This window comes from Coregonus clupeaformis, unplaced genomic scaffold, assembly GCF_020615455.1.
Source record: "Coregonus clupeaformis isolate EN_2021a unplaced genomic scaffold, ASM2061545v1 scaf0170, whole genome shotgun sequence".
NCBI classification, from domain to species: Eukaryota; Metazoa; Chordata; class Actinopteri; order Salmoniformes; family Salmonidae; genus Coregonus; species Coregonus clupeaformis.
In genome coordinates this window covers 60001-84087 of record NW_025533625.1, presented here as the reverse complement: position 1 = coordinate 84087, position 24087 = coordinate 60001, and the positions used below count along the sequence as shown (strand labels likewise).

Here is a 24087-nt window from a genome sequence, read left to right as displayed (position 1 = left end):
ATCTACAACAACACACACTTTCTCTCACACAGAGCAGGTATATGTGTGTGTGTGAGTGTGTGTGTGTGTGTGTGTGTGTGTGTGTGTGTGTGTGTGTGTGTGTGTGTGTGCGAGAAAGAGAGAGACAGCAGGGTGTGTGTGGACAGGTGTCTTTTATACTGATAAGTTCAAACAGGTGCCATTAATACAGGTAACGAGTGGAGGACAGAGGAGCCTCTTAAAGAATAAGTTACAGGTCTGTGAGAGCCAGAAAATTGCTTGTTTGTAGGTGACCAAATACTTATTTTCCACCATAATTTGCAAATAAATTCATTAAAAATCCTACAATGTGATTTTCTGGATTTCTTTCTCTCAATTTGTCTGTCATAGTTGACGTGTACCTATGATGAAAATTACAGGCCTCTCTCATCTTTTTAAGTGGGAGAACTTGCACAATTGGTGGCTGACTAAATACTTTTTCCCCCCACTGTATCTACTGGGTGAAATACCACAGTGTGCCATCACAGCAGCAAGATTTGTGACCTGTTGCCACAAGAAAAGGGCAACCAGTGAAGAACAAACACCATTGTAAATACAACCCATATTTATGTTGATTTATGTTCCCATTTGTACTTTAACTATTTGCACATCGTTACAACACTGTATATAGACATAATATGACATTTGAAATGTCTTTATTCTTTTGGAACTTCTGAGTGTAATGTTCACTGTTAATATTTATTGTTGATTTCACTTTTGTTTACTATCTATTTCACTTGCTTTGGCAACGTTAACACACGTTTCCCATGCCAATAAAGCCCTTAAAATGAAACTGAATATGTAGGAGAGAGAGAGAGAGAGAGAGAGAACAGGGTGTGTGTAGTGTGTATGTATGTGGTGTGTGAAGTGTGTATGTGGTGTGTGTGTATGTGGTGTGTGTAGTGTGTATGTGGTGTGTGTGTGTATGTGGTGTGTAGTGTGTATGTGGTGTGTGTGTGTGTGTGTGTGTGTATGTGGTGTGTGTGTGTAGTGTGTATGTGGTGTGTGTAGTGTGTATGTGGTGTGTGTGTGTATGTGGTGTGTAGTGTGTATGTGGTGTGTGTGTGTGTGTGTATGTGGTGTGTGTGTGTAGTGTGTATGTGGTGTGTGTAGTGTGTATGTGGTGTGTGTGTGTATGTGGTGTGTGTGTATGTGGTGTGTGTAGTGTGTGTATGTGGTGTGTGTAGTGTGTATGTGGTGTGTGTGTGTATGTGGTGTGTGTGTGTATGTGGTGTGTGTGTGTAGTGTGTATGTGGTGTGTGTGTAGTGTGTATGTGGTGTGTGTAGTGTGTATGTGGTGTGTGTGGTACCTTGAGGAAGGTGCTGGAGTCCTTGTAGACCTCTTCATAAGGGTTGCTCTCATCTGGCGGCTGAACCTCCACCTCCTCCTACACAGACCACACACACGCTTATGAAACACACGCAGGTCCTCACCCATGCCATCGGCCGCACCTCCACACAGACCACACACATGCTTATGAAACACACGCAGGTCCATCGGCCGAACCTCCTCCTACACAGACCACACACACGCTTATGAAACATATATTCAACAAGAATATTGCTTGAGCTTACAGTGCCAGAAGGGTTTGCGGATTTGGGACTACACCATTGGTTCCATCGGCAAGACAAGCTCAATCATTGGAGTATTTAGCTCAATTGGAGTCCTCTGCAGCTCAATTGGTAGAGCACGGCGCCAGGCTGTTTCTGCTCTCTCTCCAACTCCTTATGGAACTGAAATGCCAGGCTGTTTCTGCTCTCTCTCTCCAACTCCTTATGGAACTGAAATGCCAGTCTGTTTCTGCTCTCTCTCCAACTCCTTATGGAACTGAAATGCCAGGCTGTTTCTGCTCTCTCTCTCCAACTCCTTATGGAACTGAAATGCCAGTCTGTTTCTGCTCTCTCTCCAACTCCTTATGGAACTGAAATGCCAGGCTGTTTCTGCTCTCTCTCCAACTCCTTATGGAACTGAAATGCCAGGCTGTTTCTGCTCTCTCTCCAACTCCTTATGGAACTGAAATGCCAGGCTGTTTCTGCTCTCTCCAACTCCTTATGGAACTGAAATGCCAGGCTGTTTCTGCTCTCTCTCCAACTCCTTATGGAACTGAAATGCCAGTCTGTTTCTACTCTCTCTCCAACTCCTTATGGAACTAAAATGCCAGGCTGTTTCTGCTCTCTCTCCAACTCCTTATGGAACTGAAATGCCAGGCTGTTTCTGCTCTCTCTCCAACTCCTTATGGAACTGAAATGCCAGTCTGTTTCTACTCTCTCTCCAACTCCTTATGGAACTGAAATGCCAGTCTGTTTCTGCTCTCTCTCTCTAACTCCTTATGGAACTGACATGCCAGGCTGTTTCTGCTCTCTCTCTCTCCAACTCCTTATGGAACTGAAATGCCAGTCTGTTTCTACTCTCTCTCCAACTCCTTATGGAACTGAAATGCCAGTCTGTTTCTACTCTCTCTCCAACTCCTTATGGAACTGAAATGCCAGTCTGTTTCTACTCTCTCTCTCCAACTCCTTATGGAACTGAAATGCCAGTCTGTTTCTACTCTCTCTCCAACTCCTTATGGAACTGAAATGCCAGTCTGTTTCTACTCTCTCTCCAACTCCTTATGGAACTGAAATGCCAGTCTGTTTCTGCTCTCTCTCCAACTCCTTATGGAACTGAAATGCCAGGCTGTTTCTGCTCTCTTCTCCTTATGGAACTGAAATGCCAGTCTGTTTCTGCTCTCTCTCTCTCCAACTCCTTATGGAACTGAAATGCCAGGCTGTTTCTGCTCTCTCTCTCTCCAACTCCTTATGGAACTGAAATGCCAGTCTGTTTCTGCTCTCTCTCCAACTCCTTATGGAACTGAAATGCCAGTCTGTTTCTACTCTCTCTCCAACTCCTTATGGAACTGAAATGCCAGGCTGTTTCTGCTCTCTCTCCAACTCCTTATGGAACTGAAATGCCAGGCTGTTTCTGCTCTCTCTCTCCAACTCCTTATGGAACTGAAATGCCAGGCTGTTTCTGCTCTCTCTCCAACTCCTTATGGAACTGAAATGCCAGGCTGTTTCTGCTCTCTCTCTCCAACTCCTTATGGAACTGAAATGCCAGGCTGTTTCTGCTCTCTCTCCAACTCCTTATGGAACTGAAATGCCAGGCTGTTTCTGCTCTCTCTCCAACTCCTTATGGAACTGAAATGCCAGGATGTTTCTGCTCTCTCTCCAACTCCTTATGGAACTGAAATGCCAGGCTGTTTCTGCTCTCTCTCCAACTCCTTATGGAACTGAAATGCCAGTCTGTTTCTGCTCTCTCTCCAACTCCTTATGGAACTGAAATGCCAGGCTGTTTCTGCTCTCTCTCCAACTCCTTATGGAACTGAAATGCCAGGCTGTTTCTGCTCTCTCTCCAACTCCTTATGGAACTGAAATGCCAGGCTGTTTCTGCTCTCTCTCTCCAACTCCTTATGGAACTGAAATGCCAGGCTGTTTCTGCACTCTCTCTCTCCAACTCCTTATGGAACTGAAATGCCAGGCTGTTTCTGCTCTCTCTCTCCAACTCCTTATGGAACTGAAATGCCAGGCTGTTTCTGCTCTCTCTCTCTCCAACTCCTTATGGAACTGAAATGCCAGTCTGTTTCTGCTCTCTCTCTCCAACTCCTTATGGAACTGAAATGCCAGTCTGTTTCTGCTCTCTCCAACTCCTTATGGAACTGAAATGCCAGTCTGTTTCTGCTCTCTCTCTCCAACTCCTTATGGAACTGAAATGCCAGGCTGTTTCTGCTCTCTCTCTCCAACTCCTTATGGAACTGAAATGCCAGGCTGTTTCTACTCTCTCTCCAACTCCTTATGGAACTGAAATGCCAGTCTGTTTCTGCTCTCTCTCTCCAACTCCTTATGGAACTGAAATGCCAGGCTGTTTCTGCTCTCTCTCCAACTCCTTATGGAACTGAAATGCCAGTCTGTTTCTGCTCTCTCTCCAACTCCTTATGGAACTGAAATGCCAGTCTGTTTCTACTCTCTCTCCAACTCCTTATGGAACTGAAATGCCAGGCTGTTTCTGCTCTCTCCAACTCCTTATGGAACTGAAATGCCAGGCTGTTTCTGCTCTCTCCAACTCCTTATGGAACTGAAATGCCAGTCTGTTTCTGCTCTCTCTCTCCAACTCCTTATGGAACTGAAATGCCAGTCTGTTTCTGCTCTCTCTCTCCAACTCCTTATGGAACTGAAATGCCAGTCTGTTTCTACTCTCTCTCTCCAACTCCTTATGGAACTGAAATGCCAGTCTGTTTCTGCTCTCTCTCCAACTCCTTATGGAACTGAAATGCCAGTCTGTTTCTGCTCTCTCTCCAACTCCTTATGGAACTGAAATGCCAGTCTGTTTCTACTCTCTCTCCAACTCCTTATGGAACTGAAATGCCAGGCTGTTTCTGCTCTCTCCAACTCCTTATGGAACTGAAATGCCAGGCTGTTTCTGCTCTCTCCAACTCCTTATGGAACTGAAATGCCAGTCTGTTTCTGCTCTCTCTCTCCAACTCCTTATGGAACTGAAATGCCAGTCTGTTTCTGCTCTCTCTCTCCAACTCCTTATGGAACTGAAATGCCAGTCTGTTTCTACTCTCTCTCTCCAACTCCTTATGGAACTGAAATGCCAGTCTGTTTCTGCTCTCTTTCCAACTCCTTATGGAACTGAAATGCCAGTCTGTTTCTGCTCTCTCTCCAACTCCTTATGGAACTGAAATGCCAGTCTGTTTCTGCTCTCTCTCTCCAACTCCTTATGGAACTGAAATGCCAGTCTGTTTCTGCTCTCTCTCTCCAACTCCTTATGGAACTGAAATGCCAGTCTGTTTCTACTCTCTCTCCAACTCCTTATGGAACTGAAATGCCAGTCTGTTTCTACTCTCTCTCTCTCCAACTCCTTATGGAACTGAAATGCCAGTCTGTTTCTGCTCTCTCTCCAACTCCTTATGGAACTGAAATGCCAGTCTGTTTCTGCTCTCTCTCTCCAACTCCTTATGGAACTGAAATGCCAGGCTGTTTCTGCTCTCTCTCTCTCCAACTCCTTATGGAACTGAAATGCCAGTCTGTTTCTGCTCTCTCTCCAACTCCTTATGGAACTGAAATGCCAGGCTGTTTCTGCTCTCTCCAACTCCTTATGGAACTGAAATGCCAGTCTGTTTCTGCTCTCTCTCCAACTCCTTATGGAACTGAAATGCCAGTCTGTTTCTGCTCTCTCTTTCCAACTCCTTATGGAACTGAAATGCCAGGCTGTTTCTGCTCTCTCTCTCCAACTCCTTATGGAACTGAAATGCCAGGCTGTTTCTGCTCTCTCTCCAACTCCTTATGGAACTGAAATGCCAGTCTGTTTCTACTCTCTCTCTCTCCAACTCCTTATGGAACTGAAATGCCAGGCTGTTTCTGCTCTCTCTCTCCAACTCCTTATGGAACTGAAATGCCAGGCTGTTTCTGCCCTCTCTCCAACTCCTTATGGAACTGAAATGCCAGTCTGTTTCTGCTCTCTCTCCAACTCCTTATGGAACTGAAATGCCAGGCTGTTTCTACTCTCTCTCTCCAACTCCTTATGGAACTGAAATGCCAGGCTGTTTCTGCTCTCTCTCTCCAACTCCTTATGGAACTGAAATGCCAGTCTGTTTCTACTCTCTCCAACTCCTTATGGAACTGAAATGCCAGTCTGTTTCTACTCTCTCTCCAACTCCTTATGGAACTGAAATGCCAGTCTGTTTCTGCTCTCTCTCCAACTCCTTATGGAACTGAAATGCCAGTCTGTTTCTGCTCTCTCTCTCCAACTCCTTATGGAACTGAAATGCCAGTCTGTTTCTGCTCTCTCTCTCCAACTCCTTATGGAACTGAAATGCCAGGCTGTTTCTGCTCTCTCTCCAACTCCTTATGGAACTGAAATGCCAGGCTGTTTCTGCTCTCTCTCTCTCCAACTCCTTATGGAACTGAAATGCCAGTCTGTTTCTACTCTCTCTCTCTCCAACTCCTTATGGAACTGAAATGCCAGTCTGTTTCTGCTCTCTCTCCAACTCCTTATGGAACTGAAATGCCAGGCTGTTTCTGCTCTCTCTCCAACTCCTTATGGAACTGAAATGCCAGTCTGTTTCTACTCTCTCTCTCTCCAACTCCTTATGGAACTGAAATGCCAGGCTGTTTCTGCTCTCTCTCTCCAACTCCTTATGGAACTGAAATGCCAGGCTGTTTCTGCCCTCTCTCCAACTCCTTATGGAACTGAAATGCCAGTCTGTTTCTGCTCTCTCTCCAACTCCTTATGGAACTGAAATGCCAGGCTGTTTCTGCTCTCTCCAACTCCTTATGGAACTGAAATGCCAGTCTGTTTCTGCTCTCTCTCCAACTCCTTATGGAACTGAAATGCCAGTCTGTTTCTGCTCTCTCTTTCCAACTCCTTATGGAACTGAAATGCCAGGCTGTTTCTGCTCTCTCTCTCCAACTCCTTATGGAACTGAAATGCCAGGCTGTTTCTGCTCTCTTTCCAACTCCTTATGGAACTGAAATGCCAGTCTGTTTCTACTCTCTCTCTCCAACTCCTTATGGAACTGAAATGCCAGGCTGTTTCTGCTCTCTCTCTCCAACTCCTTATGGAACTGAAATGCCAGGCTGTTTCTGCCCTCTCTCCAACTCCTTATGGAACTGAAATGCCAGTCTGTTTCTGCTCTCTCTCCAACTCCTTATGGAACTGAAATGCCAGGCTGTTTCTACTCTCTCTCTCCAACTCCTTATGGAACTGAAATGCCAGGCTGTTTCTGCTCTCTCTCTCCAACTCCTTATGGAACTGAAATGCCAGTCTGTTTCTACTCTCTCCAACTCCTTATGGAACTGAAATGCCAGTCTGTTTCTACTCTCTCTCCAACTCCTTATGGAACTGAAATGCCAGTCTGTTTCTGCTCTCTCTCCAACTCCTTATGGAACTGAAATGCCAGTCTGTTTCTGCTCTCTCTCTCCAACTCCTTATGGAACTGAAATGCCAGTCTGTTTCTGCTCTCTCTCTCTCCAACTCCTTATGGAACTGAAATGCCAGGCTGTTTCTGCTCTCTCTCCAACTCCTTATGGAACTGAAATGCCAGGCTGTTTCTGCTCTCTCTCTCTCCAACTCCTTATGGAACTGAAATGCCAGTCTGTTTCTACTCTCTCTCCAACTCCTTATGGAACTGAAATGCCAGTCTGTTTCTGCTCTCTCTCCAACTCCTTATGGAACTGAAATGCCAGGCTGTTTCTGCTCTCTCTCTCCAACTCCTTATGGAACTGAAATGCCAGTCTGTTTCTGCTCTCTCTCCAACTCCTTATGGAACTGAAATGCCAGTCTGTTTCTGCTCTCTCTCTCCAACTCCTTATGGAACTGAAATGCCAGGCTGTTTCTACTCTCTCTCTCCAACTCCTTATGGAACTGAAATGCCAGGCTGTTTCTGCTCTCTCTCTCCAACTCCTTATGGAACTGAAATGCCAGGCTGTTTCTGCTCTCTCTCTCTAACTCCTTATGGAACTGAAATGCCAGGATGTTTTGCTTGACAATGCAGAGACAGACTGGCACCAGGCTGGAGTGATACAATCTGGACCAACTGGTTCCTACAGGGAGGAGATGTATCAGTGGTGATACAACCATGTTGTGTTTCTCTATGGGGACTATCTGGACTGTCTTTCCCCGGTAGGGGGTGACAGGGTTTCTCTATGGGGACTATCTGGACTGTCTTTCCCCAGTAGGGGGTGACAGGGTTTCTCTATGGGGACTATCTGGACTGTCTTTCCCCAGTAGGGGGTGACAGGGTTTCTCTATGGGGACTATCTGGACTGTCTTTCCCCAGTAGGGGCTGACAGGGTTTCTCTATGGGGACTATCTGGACTGTCTTTCCCCAGTAGGAGGTGACAGGGTTTCTCTATGGGGACTATCTGGACTGTCTTTCCCCGGTAGGAGGTGACAGGGTTTCTCTATATTGGACTATCTGGACTGTCTTTCCCCGGTAGGGGGTGACAGGGTTTCTCTATATTGGACTATCTGGACTGTCTTTCCCCAGTAGGGGGTGACAGGGTTTCTCTATGGGGACTATCTGGACTGTCTTTCCCCAGTAGGGGGTGACAGGGTTTCTCTATGGGGACTATCTGGACTGTCTTTCCCCAGTAGGGGGTGTGGCCTCCCATTCCTGGAGGCATTTCATTTTCAATAATACTACACTGGAAGATGAGTCACGTTTATCTAAAGTCTAATACAGAGACGTTCCTCTCAGGGATCTAAAGTCTAATGCAGAGACGTTCCTCTCAGGGATCGGTGTGCGTTTTTCCTACCTTCTGCTCCTCAACGTCCTCCTCTATGTCCTCTCCCTCCACCTGAGACTTCCGCTTGGAGCTCGGCCCGGCAGTATCGAACGATGCCCTACACATACACAATTTGTTGAATAGTTAAACCAAGTGATAGGGCTGGGCTGGAACAAAAATGTGCACACACTCTGGGGGGTCCCCAAGGAATCGAGAAATACTCAATGGTTGCTGGAAGTGTGTGTGTGTGGTAGACCTGTCTTACGTCTGGTGGATTGGTGTATGGTACACCTGTCTTACGTCTGGTGGATTGGTGTGTGGTACACCTGTCTTACGTCTGGTGGATTGGTGTGTGGTACACCTGTCTTACGTCTTGGTGGATTGGTGTGTGGTAGACCTGTCTTACGTCTGGTGGATTGGTGTGTGGTACACCTGTCTCACGTCTGGTGGATTGGTGTGTGGTACACCTGTCTTACGTCTGGTGGATTGGTGTGTGGTAGACCTGTCTTACATCTGGTGGATTGGTGTGTGGTAGACCTGTCTTACATCTGGTGGATTGGTGTGTGGTACACCTGTCTTACATCTGGTTGGATTGGTGTATGTATGCGTCATACCTGCATGTCTCTCTGGTCTCCTCGATCGCCTTCAGTTCGTCTTTGCTGTTCAGAACGGCGCCGATACTGTCCGCACTCTCTGCTCCCAACTACGGGAGAAACGGACAAGTTAGCGAGCTATTAACGTTAGCTAGGACAGGAACGGACAAGTTAGTTAGCTACTAACGTTAGCTAGGACAGGAACGGACAAGTTAGTTAGCTACTAACGTTAGCTAGGACAGGAACGGACAAGTTAGTTAGCTATTAATTTTAGCTAGGCCAGGATCGGACAAGTTAGCTTTTAGCTAACATTAATAGCTATCGCTGTCTGTTAGCTAGGACAGGAACGGACAATTTAGCTAGCTACTAATGTTAGCTAAAAGCTATCACTCTGTTCAAATAAAATCAAGCTTTATTTACACAGCACATTTCAGACATGGAATGCAATGCAACAGACATTTACGACAACAAACATAAGAGGATATAAAAAAAAAAAAGAATAACAATAAAAACTGAATGACTAAAAAGCTTCCTGAGGAAAAGCAAAGGGTGTGTTTTAAGATCTCTTTTAAATGTGTCAATTTCTGTCCTAGCTAAAGATGTTAGCTAGGACAGGAGCGGACAAGTAAGTTAACTACTAATGTTAGCTAAAAGCTATCACTCTCTGCTCCCAACTAGGAGAGGAACGGACAAGTTAGTTAGATGCGAATGTTAGCTAGAAGCTGAACCAGTATCTGTGCGGTATGCAAGTAAAAAAAAGGTAAACTAAAACTCCCGTTAACCAGCTCTGCAAGCGTTATGTCAAAAGACATTAGTTGATCACCAAATATGGAGATTCGCTGAGCAACTACCTTAATTTACTCCCATTATGGCTGGTATGCCCCACCCACTGGGGAGCAAGGCCCAGCCAATCAGAATACGTTTTTCCCCACAAAAGGGCTTTATCAGACAGAAATACTACTCAGTTTCATCAGCTGTCCGGGTGGCTGGTCTCAGCTGATCCCGCAGGTGAAGAAGCCGGATGTGGAGGTCCTCGAGGGCTGGTGTGGTTACATGTGGTCTGCGGTTGTGAGGCCAGTTGAACATACTGCTAAATTCTCTAAAACAACGTTGGAGGCGGCTTATGGTAGAGAAGTCAACAGCTCTGGTGGACATTCGTGCATGCTCCCTCAACTTGAGACATCTGTGGCATTGTGTTGTTAGAAAACTGCACATTTTAGAGTGGCCTTTTATTGTCCCCAGCACAAGGTGCACCTGTGTAATGACCATACTGTTTAATCAGCTTCTTGATATGCCACACCTGTCAGGTGGATGGATTATCTTGGCAAAGGAAAAATGCTCACTAACAGGGATGTAAGCAAATGTGTGCACAATTTGAGATGAATAAGCTTTTGGTGCATATGGAACATTTCTGGGATGTTTCATTTCAGCTCATGAAACATGGGACTTTACATGTTGCATTTATATTTTTGTTCAGTATATATACCGGCGTAACAGGAGAAAATGAAGATAGTTTCTCAGCGAAACTCCATATTTGGTGATCAACACATTTTGACATTAACGCTTGCAGAGCTGGTTAATAGGAGTTTGAATCTGAGCTTTTTGGGCGTTAGAGGCCTCTAATGCACCGAGATCCTGGATCAGCTAGAAGGGATCACTCTGTTAGCAAACTACAAAGTATGCACAAATGCTCTATTACATCATAACAGTATAACTAATGTCTAGGGCGAACAATAGCTAGCTAACGTACCTATTCTGAGTTGTTAAAGATACTTGGTCTACTATCATGCGCTGTTTAACTAGTTAATGTTAGCTTTTTCCACTCAATCAAGATCAATTGTCCTAGCTCCACTGTCACATAGCAAATACAACAACATTTACAGTAACTACGACTGGTAGCTAGCAGCAAGTTACATTAGCTCACTTTAGAAGAATCCAGTCGTTTGTAAGCAAGAAACACAAGGCGTGTTAGTTTGCTAGGTAATATGTTCGTTACGCCAATAGCTACCTTAAGTTAAGCCAAACACATAGCTAACGTTAGATGTCTACATTAGCTACGAATGTTAGTCAACTAACAAGCTACGTTCACAGTAGTTAAGTATCTAGATACATAGCATCTTCCCCAGGCTAAAAGCTCGCTTGTAAACAAGACAACGCATGTTAGCTTGCTAGCTAGTATCCTAGCTATAGCTACCTGTTGAGCTAGAAGCTGGCGTCGCAGCTTCTGCTTTTCCCGTATTTCCTGTAGGCGACTATTCATTTCTTTTTATCGGTGGTTCGGTGATAGTTTTATAAAGTATTTCGTTAGTTTACAAAATGCTTGAAAAACTGTTTTCTGGTGGGAGGGGTCGGGGAAAAAGCTAACTTCCCTCGAAAACATGAACGTTTAATCGCCTTCTGATGACGTCGACCGGCGCGACTGCTGCGCTTGTGATTTGCGTCACTGTTGTGTCCTCCTCCAACGACAGAAGACATCGCGTCCCTCTTCCTGCTGGTTTCAATGAGTAGACGGGCGACCACAAGATGGTGGTGTCGTGTCACGTTATTCCACTGTGTGAACGCACTTGAATAATGATCGTCAAAAAATAGGGGCTTTGTCTCAATTCTCTCTCCTTCCGCCCAAAGTGGCGTAAACTTCCTCTAGCCCCATGCCTCTACCGATCCAAATGCTTTTCAGATGTTGTGGGCAGTAGTGAAGGTGTGGACTTCAGGAGGAAAGAGAGATTATTGGGATGCAGCCAAGATCACAGAAACCTCTGTTGTAATCTGCTTGTGATCTAGGAGCAGGGTTGTTCAACAGGGAGGGGCAATTGAATGCAAGCTTCACAAAAAAATAATAATTGTTAAAACATTTCTAGCCTGTCTATCTATGGGTAACTAGTTAATGTTAGCTTTTTCCACTCAACCCAATCAAGATCAATTGTCCTAGCTCCACTGTCACATAGCAAATACAACAACATTTACAGTAAACTACGATTGTTAGCTAGTCAGCTAGCTAGCAGCAAGTTACATTAGCTCACTTTAGAAGAATCCAGTCGTTTTGTAAACAATAAAACACAAGGCGTGATAGTTTGCTAGGTAATATGTTCGTTATGCTAATAGCTACCTTAAGTTGAGGCAAACACATAGCTAACGTTAGATGTTTAAAACATTTCTAGCCTGTCTATCGATGGGTAACAGGGTTGGCGTGTGATGCTCGACCCACTCAGTTTTCCAACACAAAACACCAGAAAATGGCCAAAAAGACCAGCTCACCTGCTTTTACTCTGATTAAGTGTTCAATATTAAAATTATTAATATTAAAATGAGAGTTCAGTTCACATAACAGGGTTGACCTTAAAATAAGGGACATTTTAATGAATTTTAATAAAACAATTCAAATACATTTGTATTGGTCACATGCGCTAAATACAACAGGTGTAGACTTTACAGTGAAATGCTTACTTACGAGTCCATTCCCAACAGTATCTTAAAATGAATCACTACTCACATGAAATAAAAAATAATCTTCATAAATGACAATGTCAAAGGAACAAAATAACTACGGTGAAAACTTTGAGATATTTTGGGGTTAAGTGGGTTAAAATCTTCCTGGAAGTCACACAGTGCACGGAGGGACATGTCAAAATGCGGAATTTTCGCACTTTAGCAAGTCTTTGTTGATATAAAAAATCTGATATATTGAATTCTCCACGTGGTCTATATTAAAAGGGCACTGCGTTGAACATAACAGGCTTTTAAACTACTTAAAATATCAAAGGGACACAAAAGGCAGTCATTTCATGGAATGACCCAGCTATTGCTTTACATAGAAGGATGAAGTTTGGCCCTAGACACTGATAATATACTATATAATAATAATATGATATGCCATTTAGCAGAAGCTTTTATCCAAAGCGACTTACAGTCGTGCGTGCATCCATTACACTGATCTAAGGTCATTAAAAAGGTTACCAATTTGTAAGTCGCTCTGGATAAGAGCATCTGCTAAATGACGAAAATGTAAAATGTAAAACATTTTATGGTAGTGATTTGAAAGAGAGAGAGATGGAGGGATAGAGGGTTAGATGGAGAGATGGAGGGAGAGAGGGTTAGATGGAGAGATGGAGGGATAGAGAGTTAGATGGAGAGATTGAGGGAGAGATGGAGGGAGAGATGGAGGGAGAGAGGGTTAGATGGAGAGATGGAGGGATAGAGAGTTAGATGGAGAGATGGAGGGAGAGAGGGTTAGATGGAGAGATGGAGGGAGAGAGGGTTAGATGGAGAGATGGAGGGAGAGAGGGTTAGATGGAGAGATGGAGGGAGAGATGGAGGGATAGAGAGTTAGATGGAGAGATGGAGGGAGAGAGGGTTAGATGGAGAGATGGAGGGAGAGATGGAGAGAGGGTTAGATGGAGAGATGGAGGGAGAGAGGGTTAGATGGAGAGATGGAGGGAGAGAGGGTTAGATGGAGAGATGGAGGGAGAGAGGGTTAGATGGAGAGATGAAGGGAGAGATGGAGGGAGAGTGGGTTAGATGGAGAGATGGAGGGAGAGAGGGTTAGATGGAGAGATGAAGGGAGAGATGGAGGGAGAGAGGGTTAGATGGAGAGATGGAGGGAGAGTGGGTTAGATGGAGAGATGGAGGGAGAGATGGAGAGAGGGTTAGATGGAGAGATGGAGGGAGAGAGGGTTAGATGGAGAGATGGAGGGAGAGAGGGTTAGATGGAGAGATGGAGGGAGAGTGGGTTAGATGGAGAGATGGAGGGAGAGATGGAGGGAGAGTGGGTTAGATGGAGAGATGGAGGGAGAGAGGGTTAGATGGAGAGATGAAGGGAGAGATGGAAGGATGTTTTGAAGGTGTTCTGTCCGTAACACTGCTGTGAACATTGGCCTGTCTATCACACCCTAGTGAGGTGTGTGTAACATAAAGGCCTGTTTGTCCCAGCCAAAGCTCTGAACTGTGTGTCATGTCAACATGTCTGCTTATTCAGGAAACACACACACACATAATGACTGTCATTCCACAAGGTATTATTTGACAGGGCTGTGCTACCTGTTAGAGAGAGAACTAAGATAGGTTTGTTGTTCAGACTAACAGTAGATACTAAAAGTTATAGAGACAGGGGGGGCAGGAGAGAGAGACAGAGATGGAGGGGGGCAAGAGAGAGAGAGAGAGATGGAGGGGGCGCAAGTTATAAAGACAGATGGGGGGCAAGAGAGAGAGCGAGATGGAGGGGGGCAAGTTATAGAGACGGGGGGGCGCAAGTTATAGAGACAGAGGGGGGGCAAGAGAGAGAGAGAGATGGAGGGGGGCAAGTTATAGAGACAAAGGGGCAAGAGAGAGAGGGGGGGGGCGAGAGAGAGAGATGGAGGGGGGGCAAGTTATAGAGACAGGGGGGCAAGAGAGAGAGAGAGATGGAGGGGGGCAAGAGAGAGAGAGATGGAGGGGGGCAAGAGAGAGAGATGGAGGGGGGGCGCAAGTTATAGAGACAGAGGGGGGGCAAGAGAGAGAGAGAGAGAGACATTTAACAACAGGAAGAGAGGAGTAGCTTGTATTCTGACAGGAGTGTTTGGATGTGTTAGGATCCTAAATGATATAACAGGAAGTGTTTGGATGTGTTAGGATCCTAAATGATATAACAGGAAGTGTTTGGATGTGTTAGGATCCTAAATGATATAACAGGAAGTGTTTGGATGTGTTAGGATCCTAAATGATATAACAGGAAGTGTTTGGATGTGTTAGGATCCTAAATGATATAACAGGAAGTGTTTGGATGTGTTAGGATCCTAAATGATATAACAGGAAGTGTTTGGATGTGTTAGGATCCTAAATGATATAACAGGAAGTGTTTGGATGTGTTAAGATCCTAAATGATATAACAGGAAGTGTTTGGATGTGTTAGGATCCTAAATGATATAACAGGAAGTGTTTGGATGTGTTAGGATCCTAAATGATATAACAGGAAGTGTTTGGATGTGTTAGGATCCTAAAAGATATAACAGGAAGTGTTTGGATGTGTTAGGATCCTAAATGATATAACAGGACGTGTTTGGATGTGTTAGGATCCTTAATGATATAACAGGAAGTGTTTGGATGTGTTAGGATCCTAAATGATATAACAGGAAGTGTTTGGATGTGTTAGGATCCTAAATGATATAACAGGAAGTGTTTGGATGTGTTAGGATCCTAAATTATATATATAACAGGAAGTGTTTGGATGTGTTAGGATCCTAAATGATACGAGATGAGAGATCAGATAACCGTTAGACAGTCAAAAACACACACAAAGTTCTTACAAAATCCTAGTTTTATGAGGCAACAGTACATTGAGTCAACACAGACGGGGGTTTGCATCCCAAATGGCACCCTATTCCTTATGTAGTGTCCCAAATGGCACCCTATTCCTTATGTAGTGTCCCAAATGGCACCCTATTCCTTATGTAGTGCCCCAAATGGCACCCTATTCCTTATGTAGTGTCCCAAATGGCACCCTATTCCTTATGTAGTGTCCCAAATGGCACCCTATTCCTTATGTAGTGTCCCAAATGGCACCCTATTCCTTATGTAGTGCCCCAAATGGCACCCTATTCCTTATGTAGTGTCCCAAATGGCACCCTATTCCTTATGTAGTGTCCCAAATGGCACCCTATTCCTTATGTAGTGTCCCAAATGGCACCCTATTCCTTATGTAGTGTCCCAAATGGCACCCTATTCCTTATGTAGTGCACTGAGCAGGATAGGATCTGAACCCTGGTCCAAATGGCACCCTATTCCTTATGTAGTGCACTGAGCAGGATAGGATCTGAACCCTGGTCCAAATGGCACCCTATTCCTTATGTAGTGCACTGAGCAGGATAGGATCTGAACCCTGGTCCAAATGGCACCCTATTCCTTATGTAGTGCACTGAGCTGGATAGGATCTGAACCCTGGCCCAAATGGCACCCTATTCCTTATGTAGTGCACTGAGCAGGATAGGATCTGAACCCTGGTCTCCCACTAGAGACCTCGGCGAGTAGCCTTGCCTGAGAACACCTGAAGACCAGTTGCTAGTGCCTCTGAACTAAAGCCTTGGGATGTTATCTCTCAAAACGGTGACGACCCGGGGTTTGAAAACCTGATCGGTCCGTCACCATAGCAACACTAACAGTCACAAAACTACTGGATGAGTTTAAATAACACAACAAGAAACAACGCAAGACCTAACATTACATACTGGTGTGCTGTTCCTATTAACCAATCATCTGACAGAGAAAGATTACTACTAAGAAACACGATACTACAAGTACGAAAGTATACAAGTACACAACAAGGATAAAGTACATGGAGACAATGGCACTATATTCCCTATGCATCACACTACTGGTCAAAAGTAGTGTACTATATAGGGAATAGGGTGTCATAGGGCTCTGGTCTAAAGTAGTGCACTATATAGGGAATAGGGTGTCATAGGGCTCTGGTCTAAAGTAGTGCACTATATAGGGAATAGGGTGTCATAGGGCTCTGGTCTAAAGTAGTGCACTATATAGGGAATAGGGTGTCATAGGGCTCTGGTCTAAAGTAGTGCACTATATAGGGAATAGGGTGTCATAGGGCTCTGGTCTAAAGTAGTGCACTATATAGGGAATAGGGTGTCATAGGGCTCTGGTCTAAAGTAGTGCACTATATAGGGAATAGGGTGTCATAGGGCTCTGGTCTAAAGTAGTGCACTATATAGGGAATAGGGTGCCATAGGGCTCTGGTCTAAAGTAGTGCACTATATAGGGTATAGGGTGTCATAGGGCTCTGGTCTAAAGTAGTGCACTATATAGGGTATAGGGTGTCATAGGGCTCTGGTCTAAAGTAGTGCACTATATAGGGAATAGGGTGCCATTCTCTGGTCTAAAGTAGTGCACTATATAGGGTATAGGGTGCCATTCTCTGGTCTAAAGTAGTGCACTATATAGGGAATAGGGTGTCATTCTCTGGTCTAAAGTAGTGCACTATATAGGGAATAGGGTGCCATTCTCTGGTCTAAAGTAGTGCACTATATAGGGAATAGGGTGCCATTCTCTGGTCTAAAGTAGTGCACTATATAGGGAATAGGGTGCCATTCTCTGGTCTAAAGTAGTGCACTATATAGGGAATAGGGTGCCATTCTCTGGTCTAAAGTAGTGCACTATATAGGGTATAGGGTGCCATTCTCTGGTCTAAAGTAGTGCACTATATAGGGAATAGGGTGTCATTCTCTGGTCTAAAGTAGTGCACTATATAGGGAATAGGGTGCCATTCTCTGGTCTAAAGTAGTGCACTATATAGGGAATAGGGTGCCATTCTCTGGTCTAAAGTAGTGCACTATATAGGGAATAGGGTGCCATTCTCTGGTCTAAAGTAGTGCACTATATAGGGAATAGGGTGTCATAGGGCTCTGGTCTAAAGTAGTGTACTATATAGGGAATAGGGTGTCATAGGGCTCTGGTCTAAAGTAGTGCACTATATAGGGAATAGGGTGTCATAGGGCTCTGGTCTAAAGTAGTGTACTATATAGGGAATAGGGTGTCATAGGGCTCTGGTCTAAAGTAGTGCACTATATAGGGGATAGGGTGCCATAGGGCTCTGGTCTAAAGTAGTGCACTATATAGGGAATAGGGTGCCATAGGGCTCTGGTCTAAAGTAGTGCACTATATAGGGAATAGGGTGCCATAGGGCTCTGGTCTAAAGTAGTGCACTATATAGGGAATAGGGTGCCATAGGGCTCTGGTCTAAAGTAGTGCACTATATAGGGAATAGGGTGCCATAGGGCTCTGGTCTAAAGTAGTGCACTATATAGGGAATAGGGTGCCATTCTCTGGTCTAAAGTAGTGCACTATATAGGGAATAGGGTGCCATTCTCTGGTCTAAAGTAGTGCACTATATAGGGAATAGGGTGCCATTCTCTGGTCTAAAGTAGTGCACTATATAGGGAATAGGGTGCCATTCTCTGGTCTAAAGTAGTGCACTATATAGGGAATAGGGTTCCATTCTCTGGTCTAAAGTAGTGCACTATATAGGGAATAGGGTGCCATATTCTGGTCTAAAGTAGTGCACTATATAGGGAATAGGGTTCCATTCTCTGGTCTAAAGTAGTGCACTATATAGGGAATAGGGTGCCATTCTCTGGTCTAAAGTAGTGCACTATATAGGGAATAGGGTACCATTCTCTGGTCTAAAGTAGTGCACTATATAGGGAATAGGGTGCCATTCTCTGGTCTAAAGTAGTGCACTATATAGGGAATAGGGTGCCATTCTCTGGTCTAAAGTAGTGCACTATATAGGGAATAGGGTGCCATTCTCTGGTCTAAAGTAGTGTACTATATAGGGAATAGGGTGTCATAGGGCTCTGGTCTAAAGTAGTGCACTATATAGGGAATAGGGTGCCATAGGGCTCTGGTCTAAAGTAGTGCACTATATAGGGAATAGGGTGTCATAGGGCTCTGGTCTAAAGTAGTGCACTATATAGGGAATAGGGTGCCATTCTCTGGTCTAAAGTAGTGCACTATATAGGGAATAGGGTGCCATCTGAATCTGTTTGATAAACAGTTTAGCTGTCGGACTCGGAGGTTGGATCAAATAACAACTGAACATTAAACAACAACAAACCAAATCAGATTGTATCAGTCACATGCTTCGTAAACGACAGGTGTAGACTAGACAGTGAAAAGTCTCCACCTTCACCTTTATAGTACTAAGAGATAGCGCTCGGTAATGTTGTCGTGTGTGTGTGTGTGTGTGTGTGTGTGTGTATTCAGTACATAGTCCTTTCCATGCTGTGGTCCCCATCATTCCTTAGGAGTGTGACGTCAACAACAACGTGCTGCGCCTGTAGTTTCTTTCATAATAATAATAATATAATAATATGCCATTTAGCAGACGCTTTGAGCTACAGAGGACCATAAGGTCATTCGTAGAACAATGGAACATTGAAGACTGGTTGTCTGGGGGCGTGTTCATTAGTCCACACTGTAGAAAAGCCTAGCAAAACATTTTGTTGATAATAGACGACGTCAGCTAGGTCCCTCCCGGTTTGGTTCCGTTTGGTTCCTAGTTAATACAGTAAAGGCTTCAGATTAAGTCTAGTTCAGAATATCCCACTGAGTGTTTCAAACCAGGAGTTGACTTAACCTGAATCTGGGAAAACAAAATAGTGTTACCTCAAAGGGTTAAATAAAACAAGCGCTGATGAAGAGGATTCAGGTTGTGTAGAGGAGAGGAGAGGAGAGAGGGAAGAGGATTCAGGTTGTGGAGAGGAGAGGAGAGGAGAGAGGGAAGAGGATTCAGGTTGTGTAGAGGAGAGGAGAGGAGAGAGGGAAGAGGATTCAGGTTGTGGAGAGGAGAGGAGAGGAGAGAGGGAAGATGATTCAGGTTGTGGAGAGGAGAGGAGAGGAGAGAGGGAAGAGGATTCAGGTTGTGTAGAGGAGAGGAGAGAGGGAAGAGGATTCAGGTTGTGGAGAGGAGAGGAGAGAGGGAAGAGGATTCAGGTTGAGGAGAGGAGAGAGGGAAGAGGATTCAGGTTGTGTAGAGGAGAGGAGAGAGGGAAGAGGATTCAGGTTGTGTAGAGGAGAGGAGAGGAGAGAGTGAAGAGGATTCAGGTTGTGTAGAGGAGAGGAGAGGAGAGAGGGAAGAGGATTCAGGTTGTGGAGAGGAGAGGAGAGGAGAGGAGAGAGGGAAGAGGATTCAGGTTGTGGAGAGGAGAGAGGGAAGAGGATTCAGGTTGTGTAGACGAGAGGAGAGAGGGAAGAGGATTCAGGTTGTGGAGAGGAGAGGAGAGGAGAGAGGGAAGAGGATTCAGGTTGTGGAGAGGAGAGGAGAGGAGGAAGAGGATTCAGGTTGTGTAGAGGAGAGGAGAGAGGGAAGAGGAGGAAGAGAGAGAAGAAAAAGGAGGGAGGGGTGGTTATGAAAGAGAGACAGGGGGGAGATTGGTCAAGCCTTTCAACTGGTTTGAAACCACTTTCACTGACCAATCAAATCACAAGCTCCAAATATAGTCCTTCTCAATTGGCCAGTCCGTTATCTACCACTGTCTCACATTGGCTGTCGTCCCTTCATGCCCCTATCCCATTGTCCAATCACCTTGCAGATCCACTTCCTGTATTCCTCCCATTGTCCAATCACCTTAGAGATACAGTTCCTGTATCCCTCTCATTGTCCAATCACCTTGTGTATCCAGGGTGTGAAGGCGGAGACTTTAGTGTAGACGCCAGGTGAGTGTTGCATGCGACAGGCGTGACCCCATGATGTCACACCGTACACTACCCACCCTCCGCCCGGACGCTCACACACCAACGGGCCGCCGCTGTCCCCACGGCAACTGTCCACGCGGCGCTCTGATTGGCTGTCTGTCCCGGCACAGAGCATGCGGCTAGTGAAGGCTCCATGGTAACGCTGTTGGCAGTGACGACGGGGGAGAAGGGAGAGAGGAGCCTGCTGGAGGGTCTTAGAGTAGGACCGACCTGGAGGACACACATATACACACACAGATAGACAATTAACATTCCACTGGACAATTAACATTCCACTGGTCCTTTAATCTGCTCTATCAGATAGACAATTAACATTCCACTGGACAATTAACATTCCACTGGACAATTAACATTCCACTGGTCCTTTAATCTGCTCTATCAGATAGACAATTAACATTCCACTGGACAATTAACATTCCACTGGACAATTAACATTCCACTGGACAATTAACATTCCACTGGACAATTAACATTCCACTGGACAATTAACATTCCACTGGACAATTAACATTCCACTGGTCCTTTAATCTTCTCTATCAGATAGACAAACCAAACAGTCATTAGTGAACTAAACAGCCATTAGTGAACTAAACAGTCATTAGTGAACTAAACAGTCATTAGTGAACTCTGTGTGAGCGTCAAGCTGGTCAGTGTCTGTTTGAACGCTGGTGTGAGTGATGATGTCATTATGACAGTATAGCATCACTAACAGATGTGTCAGCTCTCTGTTCTTCTGACTAAACCAAGATCTCTCTCTTTCACACACCGCACCACACCACAGCACAGCACAGCACCGCACCGCACCGCACCACTCTCCCCTCCTCTCCCCTCCCCTCCCCTCCCCACACCACACCACACCACACCACACCACACCACACCACACCAGCACAGCACCGCACCACTCTCCCCTCCCCTCCCCTCCCCACTCCCCTCCCCTCCCCTCCCCTCCCCTCACCTGTGTCCCCCCAGCCTGTGATGTGACAGTTGGAAGCCTGTTTCAGGACTCTCTCCTTGCGGAGCGGCAGGCAGGCGGGCAGGACGTTCCGACTGAACGTCACGCAGCGGCCCCGGCCCTTCCCCGCCACGCCCGGCGACAGACGCACCAACGCCAGGTCATAGTCATTGCTATGGGCACGGTAGCTAGGGTGCAGGATGATCTGATCGACGGCGTACTCCTCCTCAAACTCCTCTGGAACCAGAGAATGGTAGTCCCCAACCCTCACCTTGTACTGTTTAGTACTGTTCCCATACCTGGAGGAGAGGGGAGAGTTTTACAGTTTGGTAGATCTGTTTAGTTCTGTTCCCATACCTGGAGGACAGAGGAGAGTTTTACAGTTTGGTAGATCTGTTTAGTTCTGTTCCCATACCTGGAGGACAGAGGAGAGTTTTACAGTTTGGTAGATCTGTTTAGTTCTGTTCCCATACCTGGAGGACAGAGGTTGAGTTTTACAGTTTGGTAGATCTGTTTAGTTCTGTTCCCATACCTGGAGGACAGAGGTTGAGTTTTACAGTTTGGTAGATCTGTTTAGTTCTGTTCCTATACCTGGAGGACAGAGGAGAGTTTTACAGTTTGGTGGATCTGTTTAGTTCTGTTCCCATACCTGGAGGACAGAGGTTGAGTTTTACAGTTTGGTAGATCTGTTTAGTTCTGTTCCCATACCTGGAGGACAGAGGAGAGTTTTACAGTTTGGTGGATCTGTTTAGTTCTGTTCCCATACCTGGAGGAGGGAGGAGAGTTTTACAGTTTGGTAGATCTGTTTAGTTCTGTTCCCATACCTGGAGGAGAGGGGAGAGTTTTACAGTTTGGTGGATCTGTTTAGTTCTGTTCCCATACCTGGAGGAGGGAGGAGAGTTTTACAGTTTGGTAGATCTGTTTAGTTCTGTTCCCATACCTGGAGGAGGGAGGAGAGTTTTACAGTTTGGTAGATCTGTTTAGTTCTGTTCCCATACCTGGAGGAGAATTTTAGTTTGGGGGTGGCAGGTTAAGTGGTTAAGAGCGTTGCGCCAGTTTGAATCCCCGAGATGACTAGGTGAAAAATCTGTCGATGTGCCCTTGAGCAAGGCACTTAACCCTAATTACTCCTGTAAGTGGCTCTTTATAAGAGCGTCTGCTAACTGATTAAAATGGAAATGTACCTGGAGGAGAGAGGAGAGGAGAGGAGAGAGGAGAGAGGAGAGAGGAGAGGAGAGGTGAGGAGAGGGAAGAGAGAAGAGAGAAGAGAGAAGAGAGAAGAGAGGAGAGAGGAGAGAGGAGAGAGGAGAGAGGAGAGAGGAGAGAGGAGAGAGGAGAGAGGAGAGGAGAGGAGAGGAGAGGAGAGAGAGGAGAGGAGAGGAGAGGAGAGGAGAGGAGAGGAGAGGAGAGGAGAGGAGAGGAGAGGAGAGGAGAGGAGAGGAGAGGAGAGGAGAGGAGAGGAGAGGAGAGGAGAGAGGAGAGGAGAGAGGAGAGGAGAGGAGGGAGGAGAGAGGAGAGAGGAGGGAGGAGAGAGGAGAGAGAAGAGGAGAAGAGAGGAGCAGAAGAGCCTTCCTGCCAAACCCTGTCTCCTGTTACAAACACAGATCGTTCCGGAAACAGAACTTGAACCTGGGAATCCTACGCACTTCCCTGGCAGAACTTTCAACCACACCACAGATAGAGCTCATACACACACACACACACATACAGGTACACACACACACACACACACACAGAGTGATCATCCCAGAGCAGAACACATTTAACAGAACATATTCTCTCCTATTCTGGGTGACAGACCGTTTGCTTTCCTAACTGATAGAATATCTAGTTGTTCTCTAGATCTGTGGTTAGTTGACCTGTTGTATCTTTAGGGGTGACGATACCATCTCCATATTCCTGTGTCTACATCTGAGTGTGTGTGTGTGTGTGTGAATGCTTCTATGTGTGTGTGAGTACCATCTCTATTTCTGTCAGCAGTATTGAAAGGTGACACTCTTCAAACTCGGAAGTACCCAATTTAGACTGTGAGTGTTTGCCTGCAGAGATACAGTGAGGGGAAAAAAGTATTTGATCCCCTGCTGATTTTGTACGTTTGCCCACTGACAAAGACGTGATCAGTCTATAATTTTAATGGTAGGTTTATTTGAACAGTGAGAGACAGAATACCAACAAAAAAATCCAGATAAATCTGTAATAATGGCCTGTTAAAACGGCACTAGTTTAAAGGGACAATCTAGGATTCGAACAACAAAACAGCCATCCCGTAAATGGATGTCCCAGTCCCAGATTTCCCCTTTAATATTTATCTGAACCTGATCAGTCAACTGTAGAAACAGGGAATATCTGATCCTTATCAGTCAACTGTAGAACCAGGGAATATCTGAACTTGATCAGTCAACTGTAGAACCAGGGGAATATCTGAACCTGATCAGTCAACTGTAGAAACAGGGGAATATCTGAACCTGATCAGTCAACTGTAGAAACAGGGGAATATCTGAACCTGATCAGTCAACTGTAGAAACAGGGAATATCTGAACCTGTTCAGTCAACTGTAGAAACAGGGAATATCTGAACCTGATCAGTCAACTGTAGAAACAGGGGAATATCTGAACCTGATCAGTCAACTGTAGAAACAATTCTATAATCTCTATTCTAAATTATAAAGTGCTTCAAGGGCTGGTTTCCCGGACACATACAGATTAAACCTAATCCTGGACCCAAAATAAGTTCAATAGAGATTGTGAAAATGTGTTTGAGTCCAGGACAAGGCTTAACAATAAAACCCAGACATACAGCAATTCACTAATCTAGACATTTAATTGATCATATTAGGTTGAATGACTTTCTATATCTTTATCTGAATCATATATACACTGAACTAAAATATAAACGCAACATGTAAAGTGTTGGTCCCATGTTTCATGAGCTGAAATTAAAGATCCCAGAAATGTTCCATATGCACAAAAAGCTGATTTCTCTCAAATTGTGTTCACAAATGTGTTTACATTCATGTTA

General features: G+C 45.2%; 2 protein-coding genes across 2 annotated transcripts in view; both read right to left on the bottom strand.

Moving 5' to 3' along the window:
- The window catches only part of mettl14 (methyltransferase 14, N6-adenosine-methyltransferase subun), a 59481-nt gene extending 48184 nt beyond the window's left edge, over positions 1-11297 (bottom strand). The window contains exons 1-4 of the mRNA XM_045213899.1: positions 11074-11297; positions 8901-8989; positions 8317-8404; positions 1329-1406 (exon numbers count right to left, since the gene is read on the bottom strand). Coding sequence (XP_045069834.1) covers positions 1329-1406; positions 8317-8404; positions 8901-8989; positions 11074-11139 — 321 coding nt within the window. The 5' untranslated portion in view covers positions 11140-11297. The remainder of the gene's footprint in view (positions 1-1328; positions 1407-8316; positions 8405-8900; positions 8990-11073) is intronic.
- Positions 11298-19725: 8428 nt separating this feature from the next.
- prss12 (serine protease 12) overlaps positions 19726-24087 on the bottom strand; it is a 62089-nt gene continuing 57727 nt past the window's right edge. Inside the window, exons 8-9 of the mRNA XM_045213900.1 lie at positions 21073-21368; positions 19726-20327 (exon numbers count right to left, since the gene is read on the bottom strand). Of these exons, the coding sequence (XP_045069835.1) occupies positions 20017-20327; positions 21073-21368 (607 nt within the window). The 3' untranslated portion in view covers positions 19726-20016. The remainder of the gene's footprint in view (positions 20328-21072; positions 21369-24087) is intronic.